The sequence below is a fragment of the Myzus persicae genome, unplaced genomic scaffold, assembly GCF_001856785.1.
Source record: "Myzus persicae strain clone G006 unplaced genomic scaffold, MPER_G0061.0, whole genome shotgun sequence".
Lineage (NCBI taxonomy): Eukaryota > Metazoa > Arthropoda > Insecta > Hemiptera > Aphididae > Myzus > Myzus persicae.
Window position 1 is genome coordinate 158028 of NW_019101438.1, and position 26118 is coordinate 184145.

Consider the following 26118-nt stretch of genomic DNA (forward strand, 5'->3'; position numbering starts at 1 on the left):
ATACCGTTGGGCGTATCGTGGGGACGCACGTCGTGCAATCGCGTCATAGTAAAGCATATAGTATAAAATATATAAGCCGTCAAAGCACAGTGTATTACAATATTTCAGGTATCTGCAGACGACTCTAAATCGATGGACGGAGATTATATCGATTTTCTTATTGAGGGGGGCTTAAGTAGGCAAAAACGAATTGGATGGATATTAAATTCAAAAAAATACTCGTCGAAAGCATAGATTTATTTTTAATTTTTTTTTTTTTGGGGGGGGGGGGCACAGTCCTAAACGCAAATCTGAAATCTTAAATTCTTATTTTTTTTTATTTATTAAAGATTATATTTAAATTATTATAATATTGTAAGAAATTTAAAGGTATATTATGATGACCACAGAAAATAATTGTTTTAACTATAGGAATTAACTTCTTTTTATTTTCTTTGACAGTTTCATTTAGTTGGTCATCTAGTTGAATTTCTATTGTTTGCCGTCAAAACATTTTATAAATTCTGAAGACCGCACAATTGCTGTTTTATGATATTCTCTTTCCATATGTATCTTAAAATCTTGTAAAGCATATTTGTGTCTTATTATAGGAATTTCTTTTGAAATCCCAAGGATTTGTCTTTGTCTTTCTTCAACCCCACCAAACTTGGGTCCAAAAATTACACATACTTTAAAAAACGCTCCTTCTCTATTACGAATATAATAAGTTAACCAGTTGTGCTTATTTAGCCATTCAATTTGAAAGCTTCTTTTAAGACCTTTTTTATTCATACTTACATGGAAAATATAACTTTGTCTAGGTGACCACGTTTCTTTTAAATATTTGTAAAGCATATTTGGTTCGTTTCGAATTTTTAGATTTGAAGTTTCCTCAATAGCAAATGCAATATCATATTGACTGTAAAAATTGACTACTTATACGAATCAGAAAATGCAGCTGGCTCTGACTCTGGTGGTATAACATGATTAAATTTTCCATACCTTCATTTGGATGAGATGGAATATTTTCATCGCTTGTTTTCAATTTAAAAAAAAAAAAATATTATTTCACTTTGTCGTTTTTGTGACATTTTAAAACAAAACAATTCAACTTGAAGCCACAAACGAAAACTACGGACAACAGTATGAATTACAACGCCGACCGTGACATTACTAACATTTTAAATACCATTATAATACCAATATAAGATATGGAATATGGGTTAAATCTATATTATAATCGGGTGACAAATAAATTAAGATAAGATAGCGATGGCTAGTGGGAAAGTTACACGGCAGAAATAGGCGATCTGCGTTAAGGCGAATTGTCTTTATAGCCGCATAATAAAAGTAATGTGTTTGAGCGAAACCATATAAATGATAAAATTGTAAAAATTAAAATGAACACTATTGAATTAATAAAACTTAACTTATGCTAATGGGAGGGGGCGAGACCCTTCGGTCCCCCCCTTAAATCCGCCACTGCTATGAGTGCAACCGAAAATTCTGATGATAGCAATAATATTTTGATAATGATAACCATTTTACTCAATATTTCAAATAATATTTTGTTTCGGAATGCAATTAATAAAATACACGAGATCTATCTTAAAATTATAACGATAACAAATGTTTGCTGTTCTCAAATGACATCAAATGATGTAAAATATTTTCAAAATAATTAAGTTTTTGAAATATTGAGTTTAGACACTTAAATGGAACACCCTGTATGTATGTTAATTTACTACGATGCGTTTAATTTATATTATCTTATACCGTTGTACAGTTGTTGTTCGATATCGAATGGTACAGGGTACATGTACGAAATGTCTGTTTCAAAACTTTCTGGTGCATTCTCGTCTGGTTTTTTGGACTTTTTCGTGTTTATTTCCTTCTGGTACTCTTCTAACTTGCCATTTATGTCTTTGATCAGGGTTCTCATTCCCCGAATCTCGTCGATGAGTTTGGTCGATTGGATCGAAACTGTTGGTTTTAGTTTATCCGGGTTTTCATTTGCTTCTTCGTAGTTCTTTATGAACCAATTCATCTGCAATAGTTTGATTTTTTTTTCTACCTCTTGCATGTGCATTTGGTGCCGTAACTCGGCCATCGCCATTTTGAATTGAAGATAAAGAAATACTAAATAGCAGGAAATGGGGAGAAATGAATGTATCAATAGCTTGATGTATATTATGTAAGTGTAATAATATGTGTTATAATAGTCTATATGTTTATTAAATTAGTGTAAATTAAAAATTGTTTGAATTAAAAGTAGAAGCTATTTTTCGTGTGAACGAACATAATATTGTGTGTGAATGTAAAATCGAGAAAACATTAAACATAGTAATATTATTTTATATTGGTTAGTTACCAAATTATTTTGTGAAAACAAAATGAATATTCTATTATACACTAAAAATTTATTTATTTCTGTAGAAAACTATGACTGCTGTAGTTTAATGTATTTAAGAAACGAATAATACTTTATCGAAGTTCATAATAATATATAATATATATAAGGTATTTTATACATATATGTATACTGATACAGTAGTTTTAATACAATATAATATATATAGCACCTTAAAAGTATATGGTAAACCTTTAGATGTAACTTATATAAACTAAAATGAAGTCTTTAAATTGGTGTATTATATAGTTAATAAAACCACCAACTGAAAATTAACTAATTTCTGTACCATCCATTTTCGAGGTTTACTTTTTAATACCATTGCATGAACCATTTTTCCTTGGTTGTTTCTGATGTTTTCAAGTTCAATGGTTCAATAGAATTACTGGTCTAGTGATTGTTTCTTTTTATTGCTCCCCTAAAAAAAAAAATATTTAACACTTTCACTGAATGAAATATATAAAGTAAACAATAATAATAATGTCAGGTATAATTAATTTGGTACTTGAGATATCTAGTAGATATTAGGTGGGTAATAATGAACTCCAATTTGCTTACGTATTTTATTTTTCTACAATTAAAAGACTCCATCATATTATATCACTCATCATCAGATAGTTAAATTCCAATTAAATTTTGTTTCATTAGTTTTCATCTACTTTAAATTATTTATAAATAATATTTAAAATACGTTTTAGCAGTTACACGAAAATGTAATTAAATTGGAAAAAAACATAATATTATCAATAAACTTTTAATATAAACGTGGTACTTATATAGTATGGCTATAATATGTACTAATGTATTGTATACAATTTATAATCAAATTTATTTTGTAATCCTGCATCATAATTTCTTCTTGGCGACAGCCGACAATAATTTATATGTGCACTTAAAATGTTAATGTATATATAAGATTAACACAAATACAATTATCAGATTTTATTTCAGCCTAAATCTAAGTAAATGCGTTTAACTGAATTAATGAAATCAGTGAATTAAGGTAGTCATCGCGAGTAGGTACCTAGGTATATACTTTGTTATAATATTATACACATGTTATTATGTTCTAAAATATATGTACATAGTACTATTATCATAATATGATAACCACTGGCAGTTGGTAGTATATATAAGTATATAATTTATTAAGAATTTGGATTTTAAGAAAAATACAGAATACTATTTAAATTTAGTGAATAGTGATCATATCAAATATAATATTTTTAGACATTCCAAAATATTAATAATAAGTTACACTATGATATACATAGATTATAGGTTATAAATCTATGCTATAGATTTATCATATATAGGTAGATAGTAACAATATTATTAAATATAGAAATTAGATTAATTATAAAAATTCAACGGAACTTAATATAAAATAATATATATCGACTTAATTTCCATTGCATCGTAGCCTATTAATTATGTCGGGGAGAGGGGGCACGATGGTCTTAACGTTTCCACCAGAATTTTTATATTACACATAAAATACATTTTCAAAATAAAATAAAAAATATTTTTATCACAAAAAATTATCAGATAAATAATAAACTCTTAATACATTGATATTTGCTAACAATGTGATACAGTGTAAATTAAAGCAAATTAAAGCTTAATAAAATCAAAGGTTTATTTCTTATAATATGTTTTATTTTTATTATTACAAGTTCTCTGTTGTTATTGGTTATTCATTGTACCTGTGTACTATATGTATAATATATTACCTATTTACCCATAATATGAACAGAAATATTTCAAACACATGACCTTGAATTTGACTGATTTTTTTTTACTATGCAATAAGATACCTATTCAAATAAATTCAAGTTTTACAACTTTTTTTTCTAGTTTTCACAGCAAAATCAAATTTTCTGAATTGCAACTCCCTTTTTTGAGTTGAATTTGTATACATAATTGTTATTAATTGTCTTATAAAGTGTTTTTATATCTTTAAAGTTGAGTGTTTGAGATTTGAAAGTAAGTTAAAGTTTCAACAAATCACATTAATTCTTATGAAAATTTGTAAAATTGTAGATGGTAAAAAATTCGATAAATACACATATTATATGCACTGATATATAACCATACTCTCAATCAATCAACTATCAACAATTTTAGACAGAAAAAAACATTACAAGTTAATATTGTCTGAAAAAAAATAGAATTCAAATTTCAACTGAGAAGAAAAGGAGGGATTTTAGAAAGGGATTTTAACTAAAAAAAAATGTAAAAATGTGAACTATTATTGCAATAATATAAGTATTTTACACGAATTAAATTCAAGTTTATACGTTTAAAATATTTCGTGATAACTTTATCGAAAGACAAATTTATTTTATAGGTAACTATCTGAATTTTTTAACAAATACGTAATGTAAAAAGTTAATAATAGGTATCTAATATTCTGATAGCATTTATACATCTAATAAAATATTTTAAGGCAACACTGTTGTCTGTTTGATTGATAATTCTTAGAAAAATAAGATAAATAAGTTACATGTTATTACCTGCATGGAATAATTATTAATAGATAGATTATGAAGACGAGTAGAATAACGTTTTAGTGAATATTATTTAATCATTTATAACCAAGTATTATTCATACACACACAATTTTTTCAACTTTATTATAATATAGACACAGACTATGTCTTTACTTTGTGTATTTAGGTATAAAGGTAAAACAAATCGAAAACTGATAGAATGCTGATTTTGAACCCCATACAATTTAAATAGACTTATAGGTATATTAGTTGGTATATACATTTAATATAACTGATGTTTAGCGATAATCAGATGATGTACTACAAACCTATTCACTTAAGTGTATTATATAATATATAATTATATAAAAGGTAAATCTAGAATATTCTATATTGTAATCTAATGCTGTGCAATGCGTACTTAGGTAAGTACCGAGTAAGTTTATTATATTTCCTATAGTATAAAACAGTGAAACCTCCCCCAATGGGCATCATTCAAGCTGACGTTGTTCTGGGAACAAACTACAAACTTTTTACAATCTGAACCCTTTGAATAGAGGACATTTCAAAATAGCGGTCAAAATGTCGGTGCTTATTGCTTAAGAGTGTACGGTATATTTAGAGATTTATTATCAACCATCTATGCATAGAACATCCATAAAAATAATTTGTTCTAACAACATCTAACATTAGTTCATATTTATGTATAGTTGCCCAACTAATTTTATGATATCATATAGAAAAACTGATGATAAGTTGATGATTTTGTTTCAGATACCTATAATGTATAAATAATTTAAATAGTAAAAATAATAAGTTATTCAAACTAACATAATTATTTTTCATTAAATAGTTACTCGTAATATTAAAAACAATGAATATTAAAAATCAAAAATCATGTTCGGTGTATTTGTATTTTTAAAATTATGTTTATTATTGTATACTTTTAATAGGTATGAATTAATACATTTTTATGGAAAAATACCTTTATAATACAAAGTTTAAAAGTGGGAACTCAAAACCGAATTTAATGCACTAAAAATGTAATAAATTTGTAACGAAAAAATATGTAAAAGTTGTGTGGAAAAATCATGTAATTCCAATAAATATTTTATTGTATTAGGTATTTTAAATTCCAGTTAAATTAGGTCAGTCGCATAACTAGTAATATAGAAAAATATATTTTTATAAAATATACCTACTCTTACAGATAAAATAGGGTAACTAACATAAAAAAAAGTTAATACTGAGTATTAGCTCTACTTGAGATTCATTTTCTCAATTTATTTTATATTTTTCTTCGTTACACGTTTTTTATTTTATTCTTTCGTCTTCTAACTTTCACTTTTAATTATTTTATTTTTCTTAACAATAGAATTACTATCAGAAACAACTGACTATTAATATAAGAACAAAAATAAAACGGCAAATATACAGTGATCTAAATGTATTTAATAGTATACATGGGTGTCGTGGGGACATAATTATAATAATGTACAACGGAAATTCAACCAACCAAACGTTTGAGTCAGATTTAGCCATTACTGTGGTTTTGTGAGAACGCTTCATAAATGGCAGTTGTATTTGCGTAGATTCCGGTGACTGAACCAATCACTGCTGTAAATATGGTTATCATATCAAAAACTGAACTGAAAAATGAACTTTTATCTTTCGTCCGGAACGCCAAATTAGATAGTGCAGGGAAAATCATTGTGAGAGCAACACAAGTTACAGAACCCACTAACGACATGAATAGGTCCAAATGTGGGACTGTGCTGGCAGCCAGGTCTAAAATGTATAAAAAAAAAAAAATTATAAATTTATATCTCGCATGTTCTTTGATTTTTTTAAATGATAATTTTATGAAGCATGTAAGTAATACGATGACTATTAATATCATTATAAATTCAAAAAAATGTATAATCAGTATTCAATTCACAATACAGGTACCTCACGCATAATAGAATTGAAAACTATGTTAAAATTTAAGACCCTTAAATCAAATTTAAAATAATTTAAATATAGCAGGTGTTGCTTGATATATGTAGCCGGTGCAAAGATATGCTTTTGAACCTGCTGAATCGTAATAAAATATAATACAATAAACAATTTCAATATTTCATGATTTTTTTTTGTTTTTTGATTAAAGACGATACAACTGAATAAATAGTAAAATAACGTTAAAGTAATAGTTTTAATAGTTTTAAGTAATAGTTTTGTTACCACTTATCAATAATAACAGTGTCATTATCATAGACTTATAATAGACTATAGACTATACATTTTAACAAAATAACATTTTTTATTTTATACAAATATTGTATTTTTATATGAATATACACACACATACAGGGCTTATAATATAAAGATTTAGATATTTGTATGTAATCGATTAATATAAAAAGATAGTGAACGCTAGCAAAGCGTTTGGCTTTAAATGTGACTTGATTTGTTTTAATGACTATTAAACCTATACAAATATTGCACCTGTTGAAATTTAATGTAATTACGCCAATGTGCTAAAATATACCAAGAGTATAAAATATAACTACAGAAGCGTATTTATATATGTATCAAGTATGCTAAAAGTAATACGATCACTATTCACCATTAATCAACATTCAATTCACAATACACAGCTTCATCATAATATAATAAATTATTATATTTAATAATATTATAGTTTAGTTTAGTGTGTTACCTATGTTAAAGTCTAAAAAACTTTAATATTTAATTCAAGATATTTTAGATACAATATATTACATTTTGGACAATACAGGAAATACAGCTCATAGTAATATAGGTGTAATAACTAATAATGATTTATATAGATTACAGCTGTTTTCGGTTGGTTAATTCGTTATTTTGCAATAATTATTATTAATAACATTAAATGGACGTCTCTCAGCTAATCAAATTGATTATACAATATGTTTATTTAGTATAAAGTATCTTTTTTATGATAAGTGATCTAAATTATATATTTGTTTAGTAACCAAGAGAATTTGTAAAAAAAGTCATATCTATTTCAACAACAGTTTAATATTAATTTTAATACCGCTTTTATAAAATTTAATTAAATTAGCACAATTATTGTGTTGAATAAGTGTGAAGCCGTGAAATATAATTCTCTAGAAACGTAATATATTAAAGCACAGAACATGACATACTCATATTTCAATGTTAATAATATTTATACATTTTTAGAAGTTTAAATGTTTTAATTTCCTAAAATAATAATATTATAAAATATAGTTATTATATTGTATTATACACCTAAAGTAATCCGTGAGTATAAAACATAACTACATAAGCGTGTTTATATATTAAGTGCGAATTTACTACTGTCAAATAAAAATATATTATATCTATTTACTTACAAGTTAAAAGGCATAAACTTATCCGTATGCTATAATCCCATACTGCAGGATGGTTATAAGGGCCGTAGTATTTTTCAAGGTCATTATAGACGATTACGGCTGCAAGGTAAAACTGAAGTGCATATGAACAAGCTATACCCAATATCATCATGAGTATTACAAATTGCGTTAATCTGTTGGAAAAAATACTAAATATTTACAACTGTATATTATGATTTTATGTAATTATAAGTTCATAAATTCTTTGAAGTAGGTAGGTACCTCAAATCTCAAACATACCCCCCTACACATGCGCAACAAACGTCCGGGCAAATAAACATTAAAAATAATTTTAAATATATATATTATACTTTTACATAATATTATATTACATTATTTAGTCGATTAACTCACTCGTGATCAAGTGGTAAATTCAATGTTAGACTGCTTTTTACTTCCTCTCCCCATTTTGAATAGCCAGTCATACCCAAAGGCACGTTTAACATCATTACAGCTACCATACCAAAATTCAAGACTCCAAAACACGATGTAAACTTTTTATCATCGTCAATTTCCGCAAAAAGAGGTAAAACCTGTATAGATGGTTCACAAATTATCAATTTTAGACATAGTAATATTATTATAATAAAATATTGCAATGAAAAACTACTTTAATTTTAAAGCTATGAGCATATTAACTTGACTAACATAATAATATTATGCTAAAACAAAATACATTATTATTTCTATAATTTTTATTCACCGTTTTTAGTTTATTAATAGAAAAATATTTTAATTTATATTCAAAATGTTTTATAATATAATATGAATTAATATAAAATGTATTTATATCATATTATGTGTTTCAATACACGAGTGTAGGAGAATTGCCTACCATATGCGCCGTTCTACATTGTATATTTTACATTATTATAACTTAGGTATAAGTCACTAAAATATAATGTTACAATAAATAATAATGACGCTGAATACTGATAAATTATACTTGGAAAGAAAGAATGAAGAATTAATTTTTTTTTAATGTTATCTAAGTGTACTAACATATTTGATGTTTCTTTCTTTTAATGTATACTATGATTATCTATGATGAACTTTTATTAGTACATCCATATTATATTTGAATACTACTTATAAAACATGAGAGTGGTTTTTCATTACTTCTTCGCCGAAATTACTGAATGGATTCAAATGTGGTTTTCACTGGTGAGATAGCTCTACTGTCTTGCAAGGTTTAAATATAGTTTTATAGACCCGATCATACCCACGGAAAATTGAACAATGGAATAGAAATACACCCGTTGTTCCATCTGTCCGATGTTTACAGTGAACTTCAAAATAAAAAGATGTTTTACAAAGCGTTGAGCGTCGAGCGTCGGAAACGCAGCTAGACAGAGTTCAAATATATAGGTAAACTTACCCCGAAATACATGGCTACCTTATTTTATACTTATTAATATTTCCCTGGTGTAATCATGTAATGTAGTAAGTATTTTATGAGTATATTTGGTTTTTTGTAAATGTTTTTATTTTACAAATATGTAGGAGATTAGTTTTGAAAACTGTATATCTCCTGAAATAATGTAGACATCTTAATTCTGGTGTTTTATTAAGACTAACAGAGATAAGCACTACAAATAATTCATGTTTTAATTTTTTTCTTATGTTTCGGTATAAAAGTTGAAAAATATATTTTTTTTATTAATTATTTTAAAAAAAATTGAAGATAGCCATTTTGTAGAGATCATTTTTCTGAAAATATTAAAGTTTCAACATTCTAATTTTAGTAATCTCCTGATTTTTAATCAATTTTTAGTTAATAGGTAAAACAGCAAAAACCCGGTTTTGTACGGGCGGCAATTCCCCCTCTCCGGCTAATGGGTATATCATAACGGGACATCCTGTACTAGAATAAGTTAAAATATCATAATATAATACATCAGCATAGGCAATAAATAATATTAAGACAGTAAATTGTCAGCACTGAACTATTTAAATAGTGCATACTTAGACAATTAATCTATAAGTATAGTATAATTACGTGTTATTTAATGATTTATTATAATTACTTAATTATTTGGTTAAAAATAGAAGTACACACTACACAGTAGTTATTAATTATTATATAAAATCAAAATAGTATTATTATTCTATTATTTTTCTAGTACCATTACGATTAGACTTAACTTAACTAAAATTACACTATACACATAAGCAATTATCATAAATAATTCAATCATTTTAATAAATAATGAAATCTAAATTATATACTTACCAATCCAGTTCCTTCAAAACTAAACATTATTATTCCAAACATCGTTGGCAATTCAGACCATTTAGCATATGAATATCTAACATTCTTAGCTGATGGCCCAGAACAGCTATAATACATTATCGTAACAACGCCAGTAATCAATGCAACATTGGCCACAGTTGATAATGGTGCTATAAATCGCAATCTTCTCAAACATGCACCTACCATTATCAAAGGCATTGTAAATAATATAACTGTTTGAATATTAATCTCATATGAGTATTGATGTAACAGCTGCAAAATAATTAAAACAAAAACAAAATAATTTAAGGACTAATAAGATAAAACACCGAAAATATAAACGATTAAAATATAAAGATTAAATACTAACTCAATCTACTGTATATACTACAAAATATGTAATAATAAATAATTCAAATATAAATACTATTTTTCTACACTCTAAATGCTAGGATAAAATACATAAATGTAAATTATAATTTATTTAATAATAAATACAATTATTCTTTATTTACTTAACGAATTTTTTTAAACAATTATTCCTACACGTACAAGAAATTATTTATTGTGTTAAGCGTTTCTTTTTATCTCTTTTGAATCCACGATTCCTATTCGATTTATAATACTTATAATTATATGTACCTAATTAAAACAAAATAAAAACAAACAAATAAATGTACTAAGTCTTTTAATGTGTAAGATTAGTGATTTTCATCACTAATTATTAATTAATTAATATTATATCTATTATGTGTTTGTTTATTATTTATTTGATCTTATATAAGCTTCAAGTATTTATATTTTTTTTTACAATGTTTGTTTTTAATACCTATATTGATTTATATAAATCTTGTTACAAAGTATGATAGTATTTATTTATTAATTATTAACCGGAATATTATTAACTACTACCTAATTAAGTATTACCTTAAGGTACTAACAACTTTTTACGTTAAAAAAATAAAGTTCTCTCCAAAACCAGAATTAATCATTTTGGAATTTCTTTCCTGAAATTTCGAGTTAGTTATAATAAATTATGATCTCTGGATCTTAATACTTATACATTTATGATTGATGATAATGAAGAAATTAACCTAACCCAAGAAGTGTATTAAGTGTAATTAATTGCCATCTACGCAAGTGTTACATTTTGTGCAATAAATTATAAGTTGAATTTTAGGTACCAAATTTTTTTTTAGTATCTGCAGAAACAAAATTGCACGAACCTTTAATTGTACTCGTAAGCCCCAATTATTATCGGTAAGTGTTTGAAAACCAATCGATATCATTTTTTTGTTAATAAAGCGGAACATTTGAAGTATTTTAATTAAAATATAATAGTTTGTTTTTGTAAATAATATAATAATGCAATCATGCATTCATGCTAATAATCAAAGCTACTCATAACGGAAGTTTTTATTGTAAATTGAATTAGGTTTATATTCAGAACTTGAGTCTCGAGGCCATTCGAATGAATAACATTTCCAAAAAATTGTGTTTAATAAGAGCTATGATGACCTTAGAAAGTATTTATGTTAATACTTTCTACTAGCTACTATGATTTTGTTTCACTAAAAAAAAATATTAAGTTTTATTACTGATAAACGAAAATGTATTATTTGTTTAGTGTTTTTGGAACAAATATAATAGCACAATCAAACAATAAATAGATTACCCATAGTAGCAAATTAAAATGTATAAAACTTTATCACCTTTTTATCATTATTTGACCAGTCACATTTATATACATATACTCCCCAACACAAATATATTAATCTGTAACTATCTTATATTATTATTATAATAAATATGTAATACATATTTTTTTTTTCAAGTTTACCTTTTGTAATGAAGTGCTGATAAAAAGAATATATACACTGCCGAAACCAAGTTGTGTGATAAGTATGTTATAAAAAACAATCTTTCTACATGAAAAAGATAAATATATAACGTGTAATGCAACATTTATTAGTTTAAATGCTCACTTAATGTAATTTGATATACTTCGAAATATCCATTTGTCAGACATTTTGAATGCATTTTCGACGGTATCGCCAAATGTTGGTGCACGTTTGGCTTGCAAACGAATCTGCACTTTTTTACTTATTGTAGTCTGTGAACAAATTTAAAATTGTTTTTCTGAACATGATGCAAATGTTACCTGTTGTTATAAGCCTATGACCATAAAGATTAATTTACCAAGAATAAAATAAATATGTGTGTTTTGTTCAATCAATTATGTATTTAATTGAAAAACTTACCAAAATATGCATATTGCAGAGGCTAATTAGCCACACATATAACAGAATACACAATGTAAGGTATAAGCCTCCAATCTTAAAGGCTTCTCCCATAGCCAACATTCCACAGCCTATGTTTCCTTTTATAAAGTGCATCAGCGTTACTATATACCTGAAAAATTGTAAACAAATAATAAACCTAATATATTTGAAACATAAGAGGCGTTTAAAACCAAATTGATTTTTTATTTGTATTATTATTCCAACTCATCGTACTTCAATAGTTACAACTTTTAAAGTTTAATCGAAAAACAATACATTAATTAAGTGTATCGATCATGTTATTGTATCATCTTGAGATGGACTTGGATATTATGTTATAAATTACTCCTTGAGTGCAATTTGTTAATTCTTTTTTTAGAAGTTTCTTTAAAAGTAAGGAAAACTTTACTATGCTACTAAGTACCTACTACCTACATTGAAGAAATTTCAGCGAGCGTGATTTAACATACTAGAATAGTATTTCAATAAATAAATCACTGCAATGTATATATAGGTACCTATTATCTATCGGCTATACCCTATACCTAAACCGACATCACAAAATTATAAATTACAAATTTGTCTAGTAAACTTAGTTTCTAATACGCTCTTATTATAATTATGCCAATTAATCAAAACATTTATTTGATACTACAATTTGTGAATGTTAAAATAAAATCATACTATATATATTATAGTGCATTACACTTTGGCATCTCGTTACATATTTAACTGTAATTTACTGTCAAAGTTATAATATGTGTATCTACATTTTTTAGACAATATTAGGTATGTTGTAGGAATATAAAAATATTAAACACGTAGGTACCCTTAATAACTACAAAATATATTGAAGTATGCTCACGCATAAATGTGCTCAATTACGTAATACATACGTGTAAACTGCAGTATGATATTATGTTACTTAGGCACAAGACAAATTACGAGTTTGTTGTTTTATTTAGTGAAAACTAAAGAAATGCTTTATTGTGAATAAATAGAAGATATTGGTAAGCAGAAAAAATAGGATATTTAAAAACAAATCATTTCCAATCCCGCAATGTTATTAAATATGCATAGGTACCCGTCATATAAAATAAATAACACCTCTCATCCCTTAGTTTATTACAATTTTTAATTATTATACCAAATTAATTATTTAATATCAATATAAAGGATACGTATTTTCAATAGACATTAATTAATCTCCGTGTTTACTTTTATAAAATAATAATTTATTCATTCGATAACATTTGTTTGGTTGTTCCAGAAATTCCAGTTATACTTTTATTCACGACAAAATAACTATTATCTAAATATTAATATTTTTTAAATTCATTTTATGTCAATTGTTATTCAAATGAGAAATTAATAACCTTTATGTTTGAATATTATAGGCATCAGCTGTTGTTTTAGATTATGTAAATAAATACCTTTAACCAACTTTCTATAATATTAATCAGCGGTGGTCAAACGTTTGGATGGGGCATGGAAAGGTAATAGATTCCCGGATGACCTTTTTTCAATGTTTATAATAAATAAATTATAGTTTGAATGATCAAATTAGCTCATGTTAAAAAATTAGCCGAACCTCCCACCCTCCAAATGACAAAATTACTTGACCACCACTGGTCAATTGACCTAATCTGTTTATTGTTATGGAACAAGGTAAAACAACCATCACAATACTGTAATTCTTAAAAAAATATACTACAAAATAACTATGTCAAAATTATTTCAGTTAATTATATAAATTATTTTAAATAAATATAATAGACAATTTTATATTAGTTACATATTTTTAATAAATATAATAATACAACTTATTGACAAAAAATAGATATACGTTTAAATAAAATGTCTTTAATTGTTCTTTAATTGGTTTTTAATTTACAACGTCCATGTGAACGTTTTCCTAATTTACTATAACATATTATGTATGTATTTATTATTATCAAATATATCATTTATTAAATAGAATTCAAATGGTTATCACAATTGATGAGAACATTTTTTGTGTATTGTACATTGTATAGGCATCTTTAATTGACTCTTGTAAATAAAATAATATGTTACGTAGGTATACGTTTCTCTCTCTATATATAGGTACATAATACGTTAGTTGCCAAAAGACATATATATTTCGTAAAATAATATACAGAGTGATTCTTTTAAACCAAGGTATATTATTTCAAAAAATATTCACCATTTAAAATTACTTGAATGATAAAACAAAAGGAGTTGAAAAGAAATCACGAATATGCTATATATAGGAAAGCATAATGTCAAAATATAAAGACGAGAAAAAAGGATCAAGTAGGTATCAAAAAATGCATGGACAGTCAAACAAATCACAGCAAGCCTAATAATTGGCTTCATTGATATAATATAATGTAGAGGAAAGGTATATTGAGGGCGAGTTATCGATTCATTAATAACTAATCACTTAATATATAGTAGTAGAAAATGGTAATATATTATACATCGAAACTTAAAATTATAAAATTGATAAGACGTCTGTCTTACATTTGTAATACAACTAAATATTTAAAAAAAATTATAGATAGACCTTGTCTAAATTTAAAACTGAAATTATTATAGCCTACCATATAAAATCAGAATATTTATAAACCAAAAATAATAGTAGGGTTAAATATATCAAATAAAATACAGTTCAATTATGAATATTTTTAAAGATGTATACTATGTAGACTGATTAAATTTTTTTTAACGCCCTTATTTATATGTATCTATGTTTAATATTGTACTTTTTAATATTTTATTTCCAAAAACATTAGTACTTATATGACATAGTTACTCTCATCAATAAGTTATAACTTATTACATTTTTGAAGAGTTTCTGTATGGTATTATAGGTAATTTTTTTTTTTTTGAGTAAAACTATCAAAAAAATTGTACTCAAAATATTATCGAATTCTTTGAATACTTATTTTGTCAACATTTTTTATCTAAAAATTACACATTGAACAGTTGCAAAATAAATAATACACAAAATAAAATTACGAATAATATCACATCAACAAATAATAGGGTTAGTGATCCTTTTTGTAAACGTCAGTTTGGTTTATATTATTATTGTGTCTGAATGGATAACATGAAAAACTTTTATGCAATGTAATAAAATATAGGTACACATAGGTATATTACAAATAACTATCATTGTGATTCGAGGATTTAAACCCCTGAAAAACTGAACAAGTATTCTATGTGTTACTTATCTCTAATAATTGGAGTGCGTTTTATTATTGACATTGAGACATTCGATAAGTGTTCTATTATAATACGCCTCATTATATTTTATTGAAACCTTTATTTAGCTATCACATATTTACTGCAAAAATAAATAGGGGTTGAAATCGATTATTAATATCCTATATAATAGGTCAATTAGATCGTCAATTAGTTCGTCAGTTGATAATTTTGTTATCTATGACCGTTATTCGTATATATAAGTATATTGAACACACAGTTGACGATTCTGCACGTATTGTTCGTAGGTAGAAAACATGATTGTATTAAAATCTTTAAAATGAAAAACGATATTTTAAATTGTAAAAAAAAGAATAAAGTTTAAAATCTAATTATTATAAATCAGAAAAATATATCGATTCATCGATATTGTGCAACATATACAAATCATAAAATGATAAGATCAATACCTAAATAAATTATAACTATTAAAAAAAAATATACCTATTGGATATAGCTAAGCAAAATTGAAATTAAAATCGAAAAATATTATTTTGATTTTAAGCCTTGAAAATATTTCTCTAAGAGAAAGGTTATTTAGCTGGTTATTGGATTTGAGAATAATATAACATAGTAAAAAAAAAATTTTAAGTTAAAAGTAAATTGTACATGACAATTAAGTTTTTTATATTATTTCTAGAGTTAAAAACGTTTGGAAAAATACTCAAATGCTTTTTAATTTAAATTTAATTCTATTTAGACTTAAATAAAATTTCTATTTAGTTAAATATTTGTTTATACTTTATTGTAACAATATTTTTGATATTTGTGAATGAATAAATTTTTAAAATAATTTCTTTTTATTTATTTGCATTTTTTAAAATTCGATCCTTTATAACTCGTTTCGTGTAGGATTCATGGTACGTAATACAATATAACTACAGTTTAGGGTGTATCACATTAAAAAAGGTCAATTTAAAGGTTTAATTTTACAAACATATTCAAAACGTACTTCCAACACACCAAATGTATTTAAAAATAAACACTTAATGTTAAATAGGTGTAAAAATGTGGATAATTCAAATTTTTTCACATGGTTTCATACTTTCATCAAATTATAAACAGCAATATCATAAAATGTAACTTATACAACAACCTCGGGCTTCTACGGTTTTAAGTTATTATCTATTGTTAATAAAACTGTGTAGTTGGTAGCAGATATCTACTATATAGAGCCTATAATTAATAGGTATTACATATGTTGTGAAAAATGTTTAAAGGAGTATGAATTATTCTATCGGGTGTATTTTATGAGAAAAGTAAGACATTTATGACAATTAATAGACATTAAAATAGAATAAATACATAACAGTTATAAAATTCATATTATACTTCGACTAATATTTATAGCTTAGAATTGAAGCAATTAAAGTCTAATAAAACATACTATTTTTCAAAATAGGGTTTTAAAATAGTGCAATAATTGAATTTTTAATAGAGATCTTTGGAATATTTCAGCTTTAATTGTAAAATAACTGTTACAATGAAGGTGTACAAAGGAAACTCATTATTTCATAACGTTTTTGAAAATGTTATTGTAAGACATCATTTTTAAAACTATATTTTATACAATTTTTCATAATTTTTCATGTTTTTACTTTATTCTCTAATATATATGTAGCCCAATAATTAAATATTAAAATTTATTCCATCTACTAAGTTTTATATTCAAATGTTATGTGCTGTACGAGTTTATGCAAAAAATATTTTACTTACCTAATTATTTAACATTATAAAACTTAATTAAAACTAACCAGTTAGATACGAGTAGATAATCTGTGACCGTAACATTTAAGCTATTATTAAGATGACAATTATTCTAATCACTCTATGAGCCGATGGGTATTTATCATAAATTGGTCATAGGAATATAATTGTATCCTATTTAAGAATTTATACTGGCTTGCCTTAACTAGAAAACCTGCTATTGTAAGATGGTTAAACTTTGCACCTTTTTATGCAAATAATTTTGAAACATTTTAAAACGTGATTGAAAGATTAAAAGACGATGCTAAAGATGCTATATTACCCTCAGTGTTAAAAGCTCGAAATACTTCTTAAAATATTTTGCTCCGAAAAATGTGTAATAAAAATGCATGTTGTCTTCCGAAAAATGATAAAACAATTTTAAGTATATAATATATCAGATTATACTTTAAAACATAAATATGATTTAAGTATAATGTACCTAACCTCAATGAAAATATCCATTATAAATATTCATAACTACAAAGTCAGTAAAAATATAATTCTAAGCAGTAGTTATGTACCTATTATAATTATTAATATTAATTATTTACTTTATATCGATAAAATGTATTTGATAACAAACTATATGTTTATGAAATAAATTGTAAACTTATAACTTTAAAATTGTACTGGATATTTTGTTTGCAAAATCTTTGATCTACAATATGCGAGATTCAATTTCGAATTCCCGAATTAATATAAAAGAAGGAAGCCGTATATGATGAAATGTTTGATCATTATAGTCAGACATTTATTTTTTTTTAATTTAATTTAAAATACTCGTTAAGTAAAATGGTTACAATATTATTTTGTGTCTATTTTGTTGATGTTAGAAAAAAACTTCTAATTTGTATTTATGAATAATAACGAAACATATTTTGTAATATTAAGCGACAATGTACAATAATTTTCAATTATGTGTATTCATTTAAAAATGATATAACTTACGGCATAAATAAATATTGTATTTTTTATAGAAATTATTTAATTTTAAACATTTTATTTTTACAAGTATTTACAAGTACCCATAAAATAATGTAACGAGTATAATCTTAGATTGATTTTGGTTTAACCTTTTGACTGATACTTTTTTTAACGAAATTATCAGTGTATTTTTCTTTTTAGGTCAAGCTATCAATAGTTATTTCATTTAGATTGAACTTCTCAAAAAATTATGGTCACTGACATTATATTTCAATTACTGTGTAATGTGTTTAGACTATAGAGTCTATAGTATAGACTTTAGGCACCTACTTAGATTTATCAATGTCCGTGATCAAATCAACTTAATATTTTCATAACATAAAATCTTCAAACCTAATCCTAGCTAATTTGATTTTATAATTATTAAAACAATATTTTTTACTTGTACCAACACTTTGAGTCTACAGATTCGTCCATACCTACATTTATAAATAAATACATTTTTTTGTTCAAATTTAATAGTATGGGTACATTGGGTATCAACTATCAAAATTATTAATTTCGACTAAATACTGTTATAGAGGCCAAAAGGCCTATTGTATATTACAATAAATAATAATTATAAATATATATTATTTAAATGACTAGAATATTTTTTTTTTATTTGAAAAAAAATGTTACACTAGACATCATTTCTTGTCATTATTAATAGGTATTTATTAATATATCGTGAAGAAATGTCTTAGAGGAGGTAACAATTTAATAACAGTAATTTGTAGAGGGGTTCTACAAGCCTTAGCACTTTAAGTGAATTATTTATGAATTCAAAATTCCATAACACAGATTTAGGCTTCGGTTTATGACAATTTATTTCTTTTATCCTTTTTTTAGATATAAATATTTTATTTTGTTTTAGAGTATTAACTAATCAATATTTTATTACCTACGCAAAAATAACTTGAATATTATAAATGTATCTAAGTTCTATCTTTCAAGTAATATTAATCATGAGATAGTAATTTAAGAAATATTTATAATTTATTGGAAAAAAAATTGAAAGAACGCACTAATAACTAGTTATTTCATTTATATTTATTATTTTTATTCTATCTACTTGTTTCAAATAAAAACACCTTTTGATTTAAAAATGTTAAGTATTTATACCGCACTTCAAACAGTTGAAACATTATATAATCTTCTTTATTCCACTGTTTAAATTTTATTATTTGTTATAATTAGAAAACAATTAGTTTGGATTAAGATCTAAGAAAGTGATACAATATGTTGAGTATAAGACATTATAAAATATCAGTGTTGAAAAAAATAAAAACTGTTTTGGTAATAATATAAAATTAAAATAATTGTAAGTCACCATTGACAAATTGAAGGTTGATATTGTTTAATAAAATAAAAGAGATAATTATTACAAGAAAATTTAGGACAGTTGGTATAGGTATTTGTCTTGATTTATGACAATTTGATTTTTATTTTGCTAATTCTTTAAACAACTTGTAATTAGTTTTATACTTAATGTTTTAATTTCTGTATGATTATAATAATATCCAGAAGAACTTACTTTTCTTTAATTAATTTCTAATTAATCAGGTATTTGTTTTTAATTATTTTTAAATATCGTAATTTTTAGTTTAATTTTACCTAATTCTAGCTTATAATTATTAAATTTATTTTTTATCTTTGATATAATCGTATATTTTAATTTTATCTTTTATATGGTAATAATTTAAATTTTAATATCATTTTATCGAACTACTAATTCAAATCCCACAAATACTCATGTACAATTTATAAAAGTAAATTTATTTCTTACCCTGATGTTTTATTTTCTCCCGATATTGATGGCCTCGAACTGTGATTAAGTTCTCTCATTTCTACCACAGCAACTTGAGTATCACTTTTTCTTTTCTTTTCTGTATCATTTAATTTGTCAGTTTCCATGGTTTTGATTTTCACTACTATTATAATATTCTAATTAAATCAATATTATAACTAAAATAATTTTAACTAAATAAATCTAGCGAACAACTAGGACGACGATTGAGTATTCGTTTTGATGATCATCACGCGCGGACGAAACGATTACTAAGCTCGTCCCTGTGACAAACACTGTCTGCTACAATCTATTTTACTTTGTACTTTACCCTACTTCTCCTTTCCCTGCTACACACATTTTAGCCTCCCTTTACGGGTGTAACCGATACATTTCCATTATAATTTCCACGAGTGTATTTAATTACTTTTATATTCGAAAATAGTTAAGCGCCTTGAATATTTACCTTATCAATTATAATGGGCATGTGTGTTTATAAAGTTATGATCACACTTAGTTATATACTAGATAAATTGAATTGAATATTTTCGTTTATTGATGTGTCAGATAGACATAGTGAGTTTTTACTTACCTAGTGATCATCAAGTAAAATTCTGATTTTGATTTCTGTTTTATGTACAAAACCTATAGAACAAAATAATTATCGTATGACTATTACTTATTAATTATTATGTATCGATTCATTAAAAATAAAAGTTAGTTAATTTTACATACTATAAAAACAAGAATAAAAACGTTATTCTTTGTACAAATATTCAATTTCATCAAAAATATTAAAATAACTTTAAATTCCTTTTAAAAAAAGCAATTTTATGTATTCAATGTTTATACATTTCTGCATAAAAAACATAAGAGTTGATTCGAATGTTGTATCCCTATAAAACGTTAAATAAAATTTCATGTGAATTAAAAATAAATATTTCAATTACGCAGTTATAACAAAATGTACCTATACAAGATTTAAATACTACAATATTTGGATATTTTCTTATGAGCCAACTTGGGTATTTTATTAAATATTCAAGCTTATTACTAAGAAACAAACATTTTATGAAAATAAATACCATAATAAACTAAACATTGGTTATATTAAACCTTATAGCAACGACTTAACTTCCTAATGCTTTCACTTTAAAATGCGTGTTTGGAATATGATTTCACTCTTTTGCCTATTCGTCAATTATTAGGGTTAAATAGTTTGATTGAAGGAATCAAAGAAATTTAAAGTAAACATCTACGATTTATTTCCATTAAGTTACCTGCACGTGAACTGTTTTATGCTCGAAAACGTGCAGCCTTACAGAAAAAACTCTAACGCCTCGTAAAGTTCAGGTTCGATTTTTATCATTTTTTTTTTTTTGAAAGAGATACCCTTCTTACATTGGACTTGTCTTTTCAAATCTCTTAAGTATCAAATAGATTAAATTTGATATCAGAATATAGTTGAGTATAAAGTAAAATTAAGTAGGTATATTCTTCTTAAAAAAAGTTGATTCGACACAAATGAAAAATATACATCATATAACTAATACAAAGAAAGCATAGAGGAACAAAAAACATTTACTCTACCACACCATACATACATTTTTACTTTTTTTTTACTTTCGTATTTTAACAAGTTAAGAATGATGGTGCAATCATAATTTGTTGGTCGAACTTACTTTCGAAGTTATAGCTTTTTGAAGTTATATATACCACCATTACACGTATTATAAAAATACCATCCAACAGTGATATTGAGAAAGCCGGTAATGATTTCAGCTATCGGATATGCTGGTTAAATAATTGTATTATCTTATATATATATCAATTTCGTGTTACGATGTATGTTCGCAATAAACTCCGAAACTACTGAACAGATTTTGATGAAACTTTTTACATGTTGTGTATTTTGGTCCAACTTAAAAGATTGGATAGTTTTTATCTAAAATGTATTAATATATTAATTAATTTTTTTATACATTTACATACTTATGTATAATTGCATGGTGTATTTATTTATTTGGATTGGTTTAGTGTTTTCGTATTTTACTTTACCTAGGTTACCCCACTAACCATAAATACTTTGTATTGTGTTATTATTGTGCAGTGTTCAGTATTGAATATTCTTTAAATTTTTTTTAATTTAGTATAATGTCACGGAAATCTAACCTTAACAATCAGTATAGTAAAAATGCACGAAGTATGCTTGCTAATAGAGCCCATGAATCGGAAGAACAAATTGCAGCAAGAAACGCAGCTCAACAAATCAGAACAGCAGAAATTCGCAGACAAGAGCCTCGAGAACAGCGTTTATGTTGGTTTGTGCTTAATTAAAACATTTCGATACTTTATCTATTACTTTTAAATTTTGGCGAAACGTTTTATTTTCAATCCCATATGAATGAGTCTATTTTAAATTTTTTTAGAAAATATTAATTTGATTGCACCAAAGAATTAGTAAAAAATTGATTAAATGTATTATAATTACTGAGCCACAGCAACGCGTGGCTGGGTCAACTAGTATTATATAAAACAAAATAAATAATAACAAGCCTAACTTTGTAAAAAAAAAACAACAGAAAGATAGTATTCCCCCATATAATAATTATAACAATAATCAATAATTAGAGTTTGAAATCATAAATAATTGGTACACAATACATTAATATGCGTAATATGGATACGGATAGCAGAACTCCGTGGCAGATATAATCTCGAAACTGAAAGGCTATTAAATCATCGAAATCAAGTACAATTGAAAAATTTTGATTTCACTATCATTCATTACTCGTTTTAAAAAATCAAATCGAAAATTGCGAGTGCCGTGATAAAGTAAATCTGTGGGCACCAATTTACAAATTATCAAAATATGTTTATTAGGTACCAGAAAAATCGTAGATAAGTTTGAAATCAGCCGTAAATTAGTATTGTAATCAAAAATTAGTTTTGAAATGAAATAATATACAACTATAATAAAAAGGTACTAAATAAAATGTTTATAACAATACAATTAAACGGGATTCAGTAATTTACTATTTAAAAATACAGCTGTATACAGATAAACAACTACCTATACATTTTGTTTTGTATTATACTATTTTACCTATTTGTCTTTAGGTAGTTCAACAATTATTATTTATTACCTACACAGACATTTTTGATCTTTTACACTAGGTATTCTGTTTATATTTCACATTCTATTAAAAAAAAAAGTTATTACTGTGGATTTATCCTTTTTCTACCATAATATAATATTGTACTGATATACATATACTATATACAGTTACTATACACATATTATGTACATAATACTTGCAGCATGATTTGGACACAATCAGCACATGATGCTCGGACGTCACGATAAAAATAAAAATTTAAATTCTATCACTATTCACTGAGATAACATTTGAATAAATTATGTAACATAAAACACTTCAAGGTTTAATATTGTATGAATGATTGTAGGTATAATATTTGTATACGAGCTTTTATACTGATCACTTGAATTCGAAATTCTCTCACAAGCCCCAATATTTCAGGACGACAGTCTCCATAAGGAATAATGTACCTACATATACGTGATATGTCATATACAATATACATACGGCTATATAAGGGTTGCTTAAGAGTAAAAAAATTATATCAGCAAGGTATAATATTATAAATGACACCACATGATTTTGGGTGTATAATCATATGTATTTATATTTAAACAAAAATAATTATTAAATATTATTATGATTCGTATTTAACACACTTCATTATAAAATTGCTGGTTAGGTTAGTGCCTAGAATGGCGTCTCATAAAATACAAAGTAACGAAAGGGGGTATAATCACGGAGGTAACGAAAGCAAACGGTTTGCTGACTGTTTATTGATACCACCTGATAAGGAGTTTGTTCATTGCCAAAACGAAAATGTTTTATCAATGACAACAGAAACAGTAAAGCTTAGTAAATTGTTAAGAAAGTCGGTTAGTTCTTAGAGAGCACATATTTTTGTAAACAGTACACTTTTGACATACAATTATGGCCAAAATGATTTTTAGTAAACCGATAGGTCTATCGGTAGTTCCGTTAAAAGCGCTTGATGACTGCCGTTGCAACTTGCAGCAGCTTCCAATGAAGATATCGATGTGGTAGACCGTAACCGCGGTATTGTCACAAACTTATAACTGTCAAGTCACGTCTCTACTACACCGTGCGCAGTCGTGTAGAGTTCGACTCGTAGGCAGAACATCTTACCAAAATTTTGATACTTCCGTATTGAATATTTAAATTTACGAAATACGACAACGACGTGGCATGTACTGGAAATCAGGCAAGATTTATGACGTACAATGAATTGATTTATGTTTAGCCCAAATGGCCATCGGGGTTTTATCAATAGATTATAGTTTATATACTTTTAAAGATTATTATTCAACATTTAACTATAGGAAAACCCGAGGGAAAAAATACTCCCAACAAAGACCCTATTTATTTTTAGGTCAATATTATGCACAAATTAAAATTATTCACTTCATCATAAGGGCCTCAAGTAATTTTCAAAAATAATAATTGGTTCTTTCCAAAATCCTATAATGGGGACTACTGGACTATGGTCTATGAGGTATTCGTAACTTAGAGGGATACACAATTCCAACATCGGCAACATCAAATCAGGGTACGGAATTACGGATATGTTTCTATCTTTTGGGCATTACACACGCTGCCATGTCCTAAAGATAATTTGTTCCGCGATAATTTGATTATATTTTTCTATGGTATTAATATACACTTTTGTGTGACTTAATATATGGAACATCGTATAAAATATTTTGACTAAACGTATTGCATTTTGCTCGAGTCTCATTATTTTACAAATCCGCAGTTTTTAGCTAGTTCAGTGAGTAGGTGAGTATAATATAGTATTAGACATTAGGACATTAAGTACATAATGTACGAAATAATAGTAGAGATCAATAAATTGTAACAACTAAACGGTTAGATCTATTTTTAATTATATTTTGTCTACACCAATTATATTCATACACCTGCAATAAACATACCTATACTTTAATCAGTTCCCTATAGTTTATTATTGTAATGTTTATGTAAAACCGAATTTAGCAAAAAAAGAGCATTAAAAGATTAGATAGTTCATTTAACTATCAGTATTAGGATTAAAATAATTTCAGGCACTCCATAACATGATGGTTATAAAATAATAAATAATAATAGGTAATTTATAGCACAACGGGAGTACTATTAATATAAGTGTTATTAATAGTAAAAAATACAATATATTATTACACGACGAGTGTGGAGTGTGATCCGCAGAGTTAAAAAAAATAAGATTGCAAATACTTAATTTGAGTTATTAATATTTTCAACTAATTATTCAACTTTAAGCGTGTATGAATATTTGCAGTGTAATTTGGCAAGAGAAAATGAATGTTTTTTTTTCAATTTGCTGATAGTTAAATACCTTTGATCGGCACATTTTTAGCACGTGTTCGAAAAATTTGATTAATATATAATACACGTG

General features: G+C 25.6%; 1 protein-coding gene across 1 annotated transcript; it reads right to left on the reverse strand.

Moving 5' to 3' along the window:
* Positions 1 to 2691: 2691 nt before the first annotated feature.
* On the reverse strand, positions 2692 to 20714 carry LOC111029071 (proton-coupled amino acid transporter 2-like). Its single transcript, XM_022307918.1, has 9 exons — positions 20587 to 20714; positions 12795 to 12945; positions 12519 to 12646; positions 12374 to 12458; positions 10534 to 10806; positions 8655 to 8833; positions 8262 to 8434; positions 6398 to 6669; positions 2692 to 2807 (listed from the first exon to the last, which is right to left on the reverse strand). The coding sequence occupies exons 1-8, from the start codon at positions 20712 to 20714 to the stop codon at positions 6416 to 6418; spliced, it is 1371 nt and encodes a 456-aa protein (XP_022163610.1). The 3' UTR covers positions 2692 to 2807; positions 6398 to 6415.
* Between the last annotated feature and the right edge of the window lie 5404 nt (positions 20715 to 26118).

What these genes read in the sequence shown, in the direction of transcription:
- LOC111029071 (XM_022307918.1), bottom strand. Translation starts at nt 20,714, where the DNA reads ATGGAAACTGACAAATTAAATGATACAGAAAAGAAAAGAAAAAGTGAT. An exon ending in TCTGCAATATGCATATTTTG is followed by an intron (nt 12,647 to 12,794) that starts GTAAGTTTTTCA and finishes ATTTGTTCACAG; the next exon opens with ACTACAATAAGTAAAAAAGT. An exon ending in TCAGCACTTCATTACAAAAG is followed by an intron (nt 10,807 to 12,373) that starts GTAAACTTGAAA and finishes ATTATTTTGCAG; the next exon opens with CTGTTACATCAATACTCATA.